This window comes from Gymnogyps californianus, chromosome 18 (assembly GCF_018139145.2).
Source record: "Gymnogyps californianus isolate 813 chromosome 18, ASM1813914v2, whole genome shotgun sequence".
NCBI classification, from domain to species: domain Eukaryota; kingdom Metazoa; phylum Chordata; class Aves; order Accipitriformes; family Cathartidae; genus Gymnogyps; species Gymnogyps californianus.
In genome coordinates this window covers 1,751,010-1,764,030 of record NC_059488.1, presented here as the reverse complement: position 1 = coordinate 1,764,030, position 13,021 = coordinate 1,751,010, and the positions used below count along the sequence as shown (strand labels likewise).

General features: G+C 41.4%; 1 protein-coding gene across 2 annotated transcripts in view; it reads right to left on the bottom strand.

The window, feature by feature from the left end:
* The window catches only part of PNPLA7 (patatin like phospholipase domain containing 7), a 130,184-nt gene that overhangs the window by 53,718 nt on the left and 63,445 nt on the right, over positions 1-13,021 (bottom strand). Inside the window, exons 21-23 of one of the 2 annotated variants that reach the window (XM_050907912.1) lie at positions 12,356-12,416; positions 9,248-9,400; positions 899-962 (exon numbers count right to left, since the gene is read on the bottom strand). In XM_050907912.1, the coding sequence (XP_050763869.1) occupies positions 899-962; positions 9,248-9,400; positions 12,356-12,416 (278 nt within the window). The remainder of the gene's footprint in view (positions 1-898; positions 963-9,247; positions 9,401-12,355; positions 12,417-13,021) is intronic. The other variant, XM_050907913.1, reaches the window with a different exon arrangement.

Genomic DNA, 13,021 nt, shown 5'->3' with positions numbered 1-13,021 from the left:
CTTCTTAGTACCTGGTACAGTGCTGTGTTTTGGATTCAGTGTGAGAATGATGTTGATAACACGCTGATGTTTTAGTTGTTGCTAAGTAGCGCTTATCTTAAGCCAAGGACTTTTCTGCCAGCAAGCAGGTGTGCAAGGAGCTGGGAGGGAGCAGAGCCGGGGCAGCTGACCTGAACTAGCCAAAGGGGTACTCCATACCATGGAACGTCATGCCCAGTATATAAACAGGGGGGAGCTGGCTGGGAGGTGTGGATCGCGGCTCGGGAACTAACTGGGCATTGGTCAGTGGGTGGTGAGCAATTGCATTGTGCATCACTGGTTGTTCCCTGCCCCCCCCCCCTTTTTTGTTATATTCCTTTTCATTACTATTATTATTATTATTCTACTTCATTATTACTATTGTTAGTATTATATTTTACTTTAGTTATTAAACTGTTCTTATCCCAACTCACGAGTTTTACTTTTTTTTTTTTTTCCCCTTTCCTCCTCCTCACCCCACTGGGAAAGGGGGAAGCGGCTGCGTGGTGCTGAGTTGCTGGCTGGGGTTAAACCACGACACTTTGTTTCTCCATTATTTATACCATTAGATACATACACAGAGGAAAGAGGATGCAGTGATGCCTAACTTCAGTAAGACTTCCATGGCATCCCTAAGAATGAGTACACAATACCCACTTGGAGCAATTCAGCTTTTCCAATTTCACAAGTGAGAAAGTAACTATGGGAAAAAACCACCCACATTTGAACCAAATACTCTTGAAACATTGTGGTCTCAAACACCCTGATGAGAAAGCACAATGTATGTTAGAACACAGGATTTTATTCCCAAACACCGTATATTTATAAGACCAGCAGTATCTTTCTGCGTTTTTTCGTAAGTAATAATGAGGGCAGGTACCTATCCAGCGCAGCAGAACCAAGTCGCTGTTTGATGTTATCACTGGTGAGCAGCAAAGCAGGACCTGGAAGAATAAGAAGTTTCATACCTGAACACTTGTCATTCAGCTCCTAACAAACTGTATTGAGAAAATGTAGCTATAACAAATGCAGTTCTGTGAATTTGCTTTGAAGATCATGATGGATCAGTGCATTGATCAGGGTTGTTGTAGAAGAAAGAGCTGGCACAAAGACTTCACAAAAATTTTCACACTTATCTACAATAACATCTTCCCATTCTCCATATTCCCAGAGCTCTGTTACTGCCTTAGTCACAACCTACAAGCTCTCTTTTATCACATTCCTCAGTGTAACATAGGATGACAGTTTCTACTGCAGCTGCATTTTCACAAACACAACATTCGGAGTATCACATACCTTTTGCAACCACAGAAAGCCCAGGAATCTGGTTTCAAAGAAAAAAGCTATTTCACTGACCTATTGAAATACATAATTTGTTCATCCTGCACCGAACCAACTCCCCAGATGAATCCTAAAGTTCTCTATAGTACTACTACTTATTCAACACACCAACAGGAATCTATACCACTACCAACCCCAAGGAGAAAGAGCCTCCCAAATCTGTAGGGCACAGCCCGATTCAGGCTACTTCCACTATAGAGACAGGCATACGCACACATCTGGCAACAACATTATATCTGAGATGAATTTTGGTGCACAGAAAGTTTCTGGCAGGCACTTTAGTTCATTTTTCTTATTAGCATTTCTATTTCATCAGCAGCAATACATGTCATATGTGGTGGAGGTTGCAGAGTAACTGCAGCTAAATACAAAAAAGCAAAGAAAGGAAAACTTAAGGGATTAACCTCATACCTAAAGAAAATATTATCTGTCTCATATTGAGAGAGAAATTCACATTTACAAAACATGAAAGAGCAGTTGCTTTGTATTAATGTTTTCATTATGTAATCCTTCATTTTTTTATTAATAAAAGAACTGAAATTTATGTACAAATAACAAAACACTTAATTATGTGAGGTCTCTCAAGGCACTAATAAAGCAGCATGGCTTAATGTGTTTAGTAAAAATCAAGGAACCACGAACAAACAACATGGTAAAAGGTTGCAATTTCACACTTAAATACTCAAAAAGCAAAAACCACAAGTACAGTATCTGGAGCTGGCCCTCCTGACCTTCAGGGCCAACTCATTTCCCCCTCAATGCTCAATTCCTCCTGCAAAGACTTCACTGTTTTAACATACTTGAGTGTTAGACTTGAAAAAACTCAGAAGTATGATTTTTATCTTGTATTTTCAAACATCCAAATGATGTTTGCTCTTTGTTACACCGATGACGAAGGAAAAGCAAACAAAAATGGACAAAAATATCCCGTAAGCGGAGACCAAAAGATAAAAAGTAAAAGCTGGTAAGAAAGCACAGAAAGGAGGATGACTTGAGAGTAGAATTAAATTTCCTCATCCTCCACTAAAGTTTACGGTAGTTGGTTCCTATGAAAGCAACAAGTCCAAAGTAGACAGAATTAGTTCATAAGCATTTCAAGAGCAGAAATGGTTTAACCTGCCCTTCACTCCTGCATCTGTGCTGCTCCTCCGTTCGTGCTCGTTGAACCGTCTGTCTGCAGGGAACAGACCCAATGCTTGTGGGGTTTTTTACCACCTTATTTTTAACATTGGTAGATTCTTTGATCTGATTCACCATTCAGCCTCACAAACAGTTAGTCTAGTACAACTTTGGATGGCGTAATGGGATTAAGAGAGGTCTCCCAGAAGAAATACTGATGACATTGCACGCGATGAAGACAGCAAGGGAGAGAGGGCAGGTCAATTTTGAAAAAGCATTCAACAGTAGAGTTATCATTTGTGTTCATTAATGCGTCAAAGTTCTCAGCAAAATAGAAATGATATGTAGACCAAATATTCTTCCAGGATATGTGACTTACAAAGCTTTATGACAGTGGTGGAAGTTTACTAGGCAAAGACAAACAGCCAGGAATGCAAAATGAGCTGAGGAATACAATAAAAATGTCAAGTAAGAGAGACTAATGCCGAGGAGGGAACAGCGTGCTCCACCTCTGCGTTTGCCTGTTACCTCCCTGCACCCGGTCACTGAGATACAAGAGCATCAGCAAAGGAGCTTGGGGTGCACCATACCCATCTGCTGCACTGGGGCCCATGCCCTGAGGGGAAAGCATTAAACCCAGTGACCCTGCCAGCCAGAACACCTTTTATACAAGGTGAGAGGCAGAATTTGTAGAGCTGGGGTACATCTTTATGTTAGTCAAGCTGATGGCTACTTCCCCCACAGATATCTTGAATGGGGACTACACATCCCCATCAAGCATCAAAAGAGCCTTGGAGAGGCATATGACTTCAGAAATCATGTCCACTCACCTCACTTTTGTATTTGGAAAAGCAGCAGACAGAGAGTCTGCTGTACAGATAGACACACAGCGCTGCCGGCTCAGGAGGAGTCTGCCCAGCATCCCCTCTGCACACCGGCAGCGTGGGACAAAGACACGCAGACCCTTATTCAACCCCAGCACAGAACATGGTGATGCTTCCAACTGAACCAACTCTGTTTTGTTTCAGAAATAACAACCATCTGCTCCACACTTCCAATTTCTAGCAAGCTCCCAATTAATCAACCATTAAATAACCCCCCATTAATGTGATCAAGAACACCAACATATGTGTTCTCATAAAACAGAATGACCAAAAGTGTTACTTAAACTAAGCTGCTGAGAGCAACGAAGTAATTTAAAAAAAAAAAAACAAACAACAAAAAACCACTCTCAAGTACATACCCCTCGAACAGCCACACCAGCAGGCAGGAGTGTCCAAGACGATGTGTTAGTGCTTCCTCAACGTGCATTACCATAGTTACACACCATCATCTAGTGATGCTCTCTCCACACCTGACATCAGCCTCGCACGCAACTTACAGCTGCAGCTGGCGTCATGAAAACATCCCTCCATCCTCCTGCAGCCGCCTGCGCCCTTCAGGGACTGTTCTCTTTCAGTAGGATTAGACACGGGGTGAATAGCTCAAAGTTAAGAACACAAGAGAGGTGATATGAGGTAACATTAAATATTTATCTAAGCCCAATAGTGTCTCTCTGACTGCGACCAGCAGCAGATTGCTGGGGAAGAGTATTAAAGCAAGGAAAACTTAATGACATTCTCCAAGCCTCCAGCAATTTGCAGTTCATGAATTTCTCAAGCCAGAGGTGGTGATGTTTAATAGCCCCTGGGGGATTTTTCTTTCAGCGAACTTGCTGGCATTCTGAATCCCGGCTTTTATGCGCTTCAGGTGAGAAAACTGCATGGCAGTGGTCTTACCCCCAGGCACAGAGGATTACGATTCATGGGGAAACCTCATGGAGCATCTAAATGGGTACTCCAGAGTCATCTGTTTTTCAGTACAGAACTACAACTCCGTGAAAGAGAGGTGAGGAGAAAAAAATGCTGGCAAATGTCAGAGGTCTAGTTCATTTTATCTTTTAAGAATAAAAGGCACTCAAGAAAAGGGTTGAGACAGCCCTTCAGCAAGGCTTCCAAGCTCAAATCCCTCCCCAGTAAGGAGACATAAGCATCACACATGAGACATAAAACTCTTCCTCTCTTTCCAAAGATGAGCATGGTACTCACTTTGGTAATTTTTTTTCCACATAACATCAATTTCATAAGATGTACAGGAGTGGGAATACAGATATCCTAGTTCTAAGTCTAATAAAACATGGTCAAAAAGTTGCCTAGAGAAATCAGAGGCCCAGAGGTCAAGGAGTGATCTCTGACGCTTAGAAATGGCTGCAAATCCACCTCACCTGGAAAAAACATTCACACAAAGAGATACATCCAGTACAAAATGCACTGTGGAGAAATTTTAGCACAGCAAACTTACTTGCCTGGACTTCATCAAAAGAGAATTTATATTTGGCCTAATAAAAGTCTACAAAATTATGTGTCAAAGAGACAGCACTGATAAATTAGTTTGATGTCCCAGCATCAGATGATCTCGCCCAGCAAAAAATACCCAGTTGTGCCAGGGTCCAGGCACCACATTAAACACTTAACATTTAAATCTAATCTGTGTGCAAAGAAGGGAAATTTAGGCAGAATTACAATTAAAAACTCCAATAAATTATTAGCAAAGATAATTCAGTGAGCTTTCCAATACATTATACATTTTTAGAAATTAAAAGAACGCTTATATTTAAAGGGCAGAAAGGAAGGAGACACGTATGTTGGATTTGAATCTCTCTCTACTTCAGTTTGAAATTATATGCAATCAAAGGGCTCCCACACATAACCAGAATCTGCACAGCCATGTGGTATCATTTCACTGGTCTCAGTAAAAGAACAACAACAACAAAAAAAATAGTTAGGCAAATACTTTTTAAAAATCTGAATACTGCAGAAGAGCTTTTTGATAAGGAGATGCTCTCAGCTGCACCAGGATTAAGGGGAAAAAAATTAATAATAAAAATAGACTTCACAAACACTGACCAGAATTCATCAGCATGGTTATCCCAACCTGAAACTTTGCACAGCAGTAAAACTTGCCTACCTTCATTTCACTCCAGTTCAGAAGTGGAAATTCTGTCCTTGCTCTTTGGGAGTTTTACATTCTACATCCTCTTTCTTTGGAGACCCAAAGACCAAGATTCAAAGAAAGGGCTTTCACACTGAAGCATAAAACGGAGTGAGGAAGCAGTGATGTAGCCTCCGGTTCACCATGCTCTGCAGGAGTTTCCTGCTCTCTCCTCAATGCTCAGATCATATTTTACATTTATACCTGTCTCAAGATGAAGGCAGATTCATGTAGAGTTACTGCCACCAGGTACCAAGCAACTGCTTCACTGTCCAGCTTTTAACGAAACAAACTCCATGGAAACATGAACATCCCTTAGTATTTAATCGGGACACAATCACGCTGGCCGGAAACAATATCTGAATTATCATAAACCACAGAAACACCAAATTCTCAAAGAAACCAGCACAAATTGGTTGGATAAAGCTGTGGGTGGTACCACACGTTGATGCTCCCTGCATGCAGAATGCAAGCACAAGCTGGCAGCTAGGCCAGCGTACTCTGGGGCCCAGAAAGCCCAGTGTGGAGAGCAGTCTGGTCACATGAGGTGTTCCCATTACAAATTGAAAAAAAAAACCCAACATAGAAGTTTGAAAAAAATACAATTAAACCCACACAACAGAATCAAGGAACCAAATCAGTAAGTGCTGCCTCATTACAGCCAAAAGGGTTTGGGGGGGGGGGGGGGGGGGGGGGGGGTGAGGGGGCGCAGAGATTTTGAATACTTTTCCAGTTCTTGTAGACAGTATATATTAATTCATGGTGTTATGAAGCTTCCACTATCAGACTGAGACATTCTATTTGTCATTATTTTTATAGCCCTTTAATAAGATGGAAGCAGTTAAAAATTACCCCCCCCCCAAAAATAATCCTGTTAAATAGATTAACCTGTAACCAGCTCCAACTCATAGCACTGCCAATAGCCTTCTAATGCCAGTTCCAGGAAAAGAAAAACCATCCTCTAATCTAATTTTGCAGGTTGTGTTATAACGCAGCCTGCATCCCGACCACTCTCCCCAGGATGAGGGTCAGCCTGCAGCCAGGGCAGCCTCCTCCCAAGAACTGCAGCAGCTGATGCCTCATGATGATTCTTGCAACGACCTCAGTGTTACTGCCTGCGTCCTCCTAATTTCTTCCATCCTCTTGTCTCCAACCTGCAGCAAGGGGATTCAAGGCACCACTGCAATATTCATCTAAGTTAATAGTAACAGGAAGAGTAAGGAATGTTCTAGAATAATGTATTAAGTCGCAAAAGAAAGCGAAAAACAACTGCTTTCACCCCACATACTAAGGCTACCCTCCACTGCCCTGGAACATATTTCAAGCCCAGAGCAATGAAACAATATGGATCAAGTGTTAAGTCAAGTGTTAAATGGCAACATCTGATTACAATTTACAATTTAAAAAAGTTGGTTCAAGAAAAAACAAAAGAATAAACAACAAAAACATGCTAATAGCAGCAAATCTACACAGCGAAAGCCCTCATTTTAAAAAATTAGGAATATAGACACTGAAAGAGACTTCCTTAAGAGAAAGATTTTCAATTAAGCCTCCTCAAGCATATTAAATAACACCTCTCATTTCCATAAATACATTTAAGGTCTAATTGCAGTTCACACCCAAACCCCAAATGCTAATTAGCCAATTTGAAAGTTGGAAGCAGGTACGCGCTCAGGTGGCAGAGGCACGAAGCTCCAATACACCAGCTGCTCACCAAGGCCCTAATGCAAATCTTTTCACATAACGTTTCAATTCCCCCACATGTAAAATGGACACAGTTCTGATGGCCAGGTGAATACCAAGACAATCTAAAAATAAACCGAAATTTTGCTTCACAACAGCGACTTTACTACTCATTTCATCTTTTGATGCAAGAAGACAGAAGAAAAATCATTCCAAAAACCAGCCCCTTTCCTTATAGCAAAGCACCATCTGGCACATCGCTCACAGCACTTTGTCACGCACCAATAAGGAGTACCCAAACAACTTATAGCCATAGTATAAAGGAGAAAATACAAAATCTGCGGGGGGGGAAGAATGCTGCTTCTGCTAAATAAAAAAATAAAAACAAAAAAAATACAGCCTGCATGAAAAAAACCCTCAGCAGTGTACAGTATGTAAACACGCACAGTAAAGCATTGGCAGAAGGTTAACCACTGTTTCAGAGCGTTGTGGGGCTGAATAAGCAATAGGCTGACCCGACGAACAGAGGCCATCAAGGCCAGAGAGCTCGGTCTACCAGCTGTGTTTTGAACCATATGGCTAGCTGTGTTTTCACACAACACTTTCCTCTTCCCACTGCAGCCGTCTGCTCCATTTTGGCAAGAACTTCAGATGCCAAGGTTGTATAGTACCATCTATAGCTGCCAAGCACTACACAGACATCAGTTTAGGAAAAGAAAAGAAAAAAGAAGGGTGAACGAGGAAAGGCCAAGTGATCATAATAAAACCCCTCATTTGTCACGTTCTAGTTGCTTTCAACTAGAACGGTTATTTTATTCTAAATAGTCCATTTACCTACTTAAGTTTCTGTTTGTTTTATTTACAGGCTCCTAGTGCTGTCACATATCAAAACAAGCTGGCAACAATCCATAAGAAGTACCCATTAGCAATATAGCTATGCTGAGATCTGTGCTGTTATGGATGTAAAATTTTTCTGCCATCTCAAAATAAGAGGAATCTTCAAACGCCCACAAATCAGTTCCCACTGTAACACATCTCCACCATAAGCTGCACACAAATTCGTATTTCAAAAGGTTAAAGAGTTCAAACATCAACAGCTTCTTCCTGTGCCTGCTCACCTGGAAGATTTTTTTAAGCAAAATAATAAGTGCCAGCTCCAGATACCCTTAAGGTCAAAAAGAAAATAACCAATAAATGTAAGTGGTTATACCTCAAGCATCATGTAACCTGTACTTTTCAAAATAATAAGCCGTGAGATAGCAGACTAACAATTCATCAAAGGACTACAGGAGATTTACTCAAGAGATCTGTGATAGTGTATGAGGATGAGAAGAGGACGTTCAGGAAATGTCAAACTCTAGTACCGAGCGTGAACTGAATTGTGAATTAAATACATGGGTTTGTGAGCAACTGGAACTTACACACACAACTTCACCAATGCATGAAGCAATTAATGACTCGGCTGTGAGCTGAATACATGGTTTTGTGAGCATGAGACAGACAAACAAGCTGGCAACAAATGCGACAATGATTTAAGACTTAAGTTTGGACTTCCAGTGCCAACCTGGATCTCCTTCACAAGCGTCTTCCATCAAGTCTTACGCTTACCACTCACTGCACTACCTCAACAAAAGAACACTGCGTAAGAAATCCTTTGCTGGCGAAGCTGTACAATTGAGGAAGCCTGAAAGACTCTCGCACGTGACAGAGAGAGAATCAGACTCTCAGACAGGCACCGTGGGAACGCTGCGCTGGCAGTGGGATTTGTGCCTGCAGCCTGAAGAGTGCTGATGGCAGCCAAAGTGAGAGGCCAGACAGATTGGCTAGTATTTCTGAGCCATTAAGGCCACAAAGTTTTCCACTAACATGAAATGCACATTAGGGATGGGGACAGAGAAGCCAGAGGTCATGAAAAAGGCTGATCCTGAGCACTGCTGTACCCCCCTAATGCGGCATAGATCCACCTTTGACTAATGACAGGTACCTGGCCATACCTCTCTAAAAAGATAAGAAGCATTTATTTCCCATGATGCAGTAACACGTAAACACTTCTTACCCACAGCACTGAGAGCATGCTTGAGCTCCAGAGTAAAAGCCGTAAGTGGCACCTCTTCAGACACCGGCATAATTGCTACTGTGGAGAGATTGCTGGCAGGATTTCCGGCATCCCACTTGCTACTCGAGCTGTGTAATCCAAGAGGATGAGCTGCTTGAAAAGAAAAAAATTGCCATCAGCCAACCCAGAAAGCTAGGTGTCATTTCATTGTTTTCAACTGTCAGGCAGCAAGGAAAGTGTCACTGAATTGCTTAACCTAAGATAAATGTAACATGCTCCGTATCACATAAAAGGAAAGAGTTCCCACATATTTCATTTGTAAGAGGATGAAGATCAATGCGTAGGTCACAACAACCCCATGCAATGCTACAGGCTTGGGGAAGAGTGGCTGGAAAGCTGCCCAGTGGAAAAGGACCTGGGGGTGCTGGTCGACAGGCAGCTGAGTATGAGCTGGCAGTGTGCCCAGGTGGCCAAGGCGGCCAATAGCATCCTGGCTTGTATCAGCAATAGTGTGGCCAGCAGGACTAGGGCAGTGATCGTCCCCCTGTACTTGGCACTGGTGAGGCCGCACCTCAAATCCTGTGTTCAGTTTGGGCCCCTCACTATAAAAAAAAGACACTGAGGTGCTGGAGCATGTCCAAACTAGGGCAACGAAGCTGGTGAAGGGCCTAGGGTGCAAGTCTTACGAGGAGCGGCTGAGGGAACTGGGGTTGTTCAGCCTGGAGAAAAGGAGGCTGAGGGGAGACCTCATCGCTCTCTGCAACTACCTGAAAGGAGGTTGTAGCGAGGTGGGGGTCGGTCTCTTCTCCCAGGTAACAAGCAACAGGACAAGAGGAAACGGCCTCAAGTTGCACCAGGGGAGGTTTAGATTGGATATTGGGAAAAATTTCTTCACCAAAAGGGTTGTCAAGCATTGGAACAGGCTGCCCAGGGACGTGGCTGAGTCACCACTCCTGGAGGTATTGAAAAGATGTGTAGATGTGGTGCTTAGGGACATGGTTTGGTGGTGGACTTGGCAGTGCTAGGTTAACAGTTGGACTCGATGATCTTAAAGGTCTTTTCTAACTTAAACAATTCTATGATTCTATGATTCAGTTTCTGTCATTTTTGGCTGCTGTTATAGCATGCGTGGGTAAAAGTCAGGCAATATTAAAAATATCTGTATGCCAGGAACAGGTTAAATACAATGTGCATTTACCTCTCCTGTTAAGAAAAAGATAAAAAAGGCACTTTGAATCACTTTGAATGGCCACTACTTTAGAACAGGCATTGATTTAGCCCACAAGAGGAATTAGCTTAACTAACAAAACCCCAAAACCTCTTGTCAGTATCAAAATATTCAAAAAATTAACATTCACTTTTTATGGTATTCCTGATGCAGGAAATAAATATCTGTTTTCAACAAAGTTCCTATAGGGAATGTGCATCTCCACCTATTTTCACTTCTCTCCAAGATGGGAAAATGTGGAGCTTTACAGATATGTGCTTAGGAGTATTAAAATGAAATACGGAACCTCTGAAGTAGCTGCAAAGTAACTGTGGAAGTTATCTCCGATATAATATGGTAAGCTGAGTAAGGACAAAGAGTATGGGCAGAAGAAAGCATTTTTTGAGAGAAGTATGCGATGCATGTGACAAAGATTAAGATCTTCCCAGATAGCTTAGAACAGGAAAAGATCAATGATAGGGGTGTTCTACCAACTGTTCTTTTTATTTTGTTGCTATTACTTTTCTCTTTAACTAAGCCTTCTTAGACAACCTTACTTTGCTGCTAATGCCTATCACCTCAGCTCTAAGTACACAATAAACTTATTGTCAACTAAGTTAGGATTTAACGTCCTGCTTATCTCATTTCACCCAGCAAAGGGCTAAGATGCACCATTAAGATGAATTCTTGGGAAGGACATATGGAAGTACTTGATATATCATATGAAAACTCATTCAAAGTCTATATGCAAGATTGACAGTACACTGCAGGACACAAAGAAATATCAGATAAACTTTTTTCAAATATATTCAGCGATTGAGTTATTCATTTAAAGTCTTCTAAAATAGCTCTGCACAGAACATTAAATAGTTCTTCCACTCTTTTTGGTGATCTTCAAGAAGATATTTGTAGGTTCAAACAAGTTACACATCACTGCTCAACTCCTTCATCTCTACCCGTCCTTCCCTCCTCAGAACTTCAATGGCAATTCTCTGATTGAACTCCTATTACTGTCACTAATGTTCCTCCCATTTTCTCCAGATCTCATACTGCCCTATTTGCCAAGCAGTGCCGACTCTGCCCTAGGCCACAAAGGCATTTCAGCATGCACAAAAGTTTAAGTACAATTATCACTAGAGATTTGTACACAACTGATTGTGTACAGAAAGCTGAGCATGTAAAGAAAGAGCGGACTTTGAGATTCACTCCCCAAGACTGCTCCAAAACATGAGAGTTGGCTACCTCATTTTCAGTCTCCTTGGAATATTGCAAAAACAGCAATAAAAGTAATTAAAACCCAACCAAACAACCTGTAACATCAAAGAACCCCACAACACCCTCAGTAGTTAACGTGCATCTGTTTTCTTTTAAAAGCTGCTCAAGAAAATTTGGAAAACTTCCTCCTACTCACTTCAGTCAGTAAATATACTTTGTTTTGCCTCTGCCCCATACACAAAGCTTAAGAACCAATCCTTAGCAGACCATTTCCTCTCAGACAATTCATTAGGATAATGCAAATACAGACATATTAAGTCAGTCTACATGCAGATGCCACTCAGCATGACTATCTGATTCAAGTCTATTACAGCTGCTATTTCCAACGCTCCCTTTGAGCTCTTCTCGCAAGAAATTTCAAGGAAATTTCACTGCACATATGCAGCAGTACTTTTCTATCTCAATTGCAAATCATGCCATTCCCACACTTAATTAACTATGCTCCGCCAAAAAAAATTTGTACACATATATAAAATAAAATCACCATTCACTTGTGACAACAGCTAAAATATTTAGTGACAAATTCTCTTTTCAAGTATGCGCTTTCTGTTTCCACATTTAACGATGTAAATCTAGCTCCAAGGAAGCACCAGCATCAATGGGAGTAGTCCAGGAATGAGTCTTACCTCCCTGCTGAAGACTGCCAAGAATCTTCTCGCCCAGCAAGTGAATAAGTCTAGTCACAACCTAGCAATGGGAGAGAAAGAAAAAAGAAAGAAACAAACATTCAGGCAAAATATACTAAAAATAGTGCATCTAAATGGATACTTTCAAACTTTTATAAGATGTTATCTCAAGTTGAACCATACAGAGACAAGGTTTTATAACCATAGGTTCTTTCTTGGCTGTAATGTATGGTGACTGATCATTTGTCTTGATTTCTTTTACCTTATTTTACTCTAATCCGGAAAAACAAGAAAACAAAACAAAACCAAAAAAGGCAGTATTTAACTTGCTTTGGGAACAAAAGAAAAAAATCCAATTATTTTGGGAAACATGTCAAATTGCATTTTCAGTTCTCCTCATTTCTCTCTGCAGTGCGCTTGCACCTCTAAGTCACTCTCACTATTCAGTGGCTGTTGCACACCTCCACCTTCCGTGGGTACTAAAGGCTCAAAAAGGTTCGAGTCTGTACTCAAACAGATCCCCCACACAATCTTGCTTCCACCTGACCCCCTGAGAATTAGTCAATGTTTACAATAACCAATTTAAGACATCTTGAATAAAATGGATAAATACACACTCTAAACACCTGCAGAATCAGAACAAGCTATCTAAGAAATTGCTTTTCC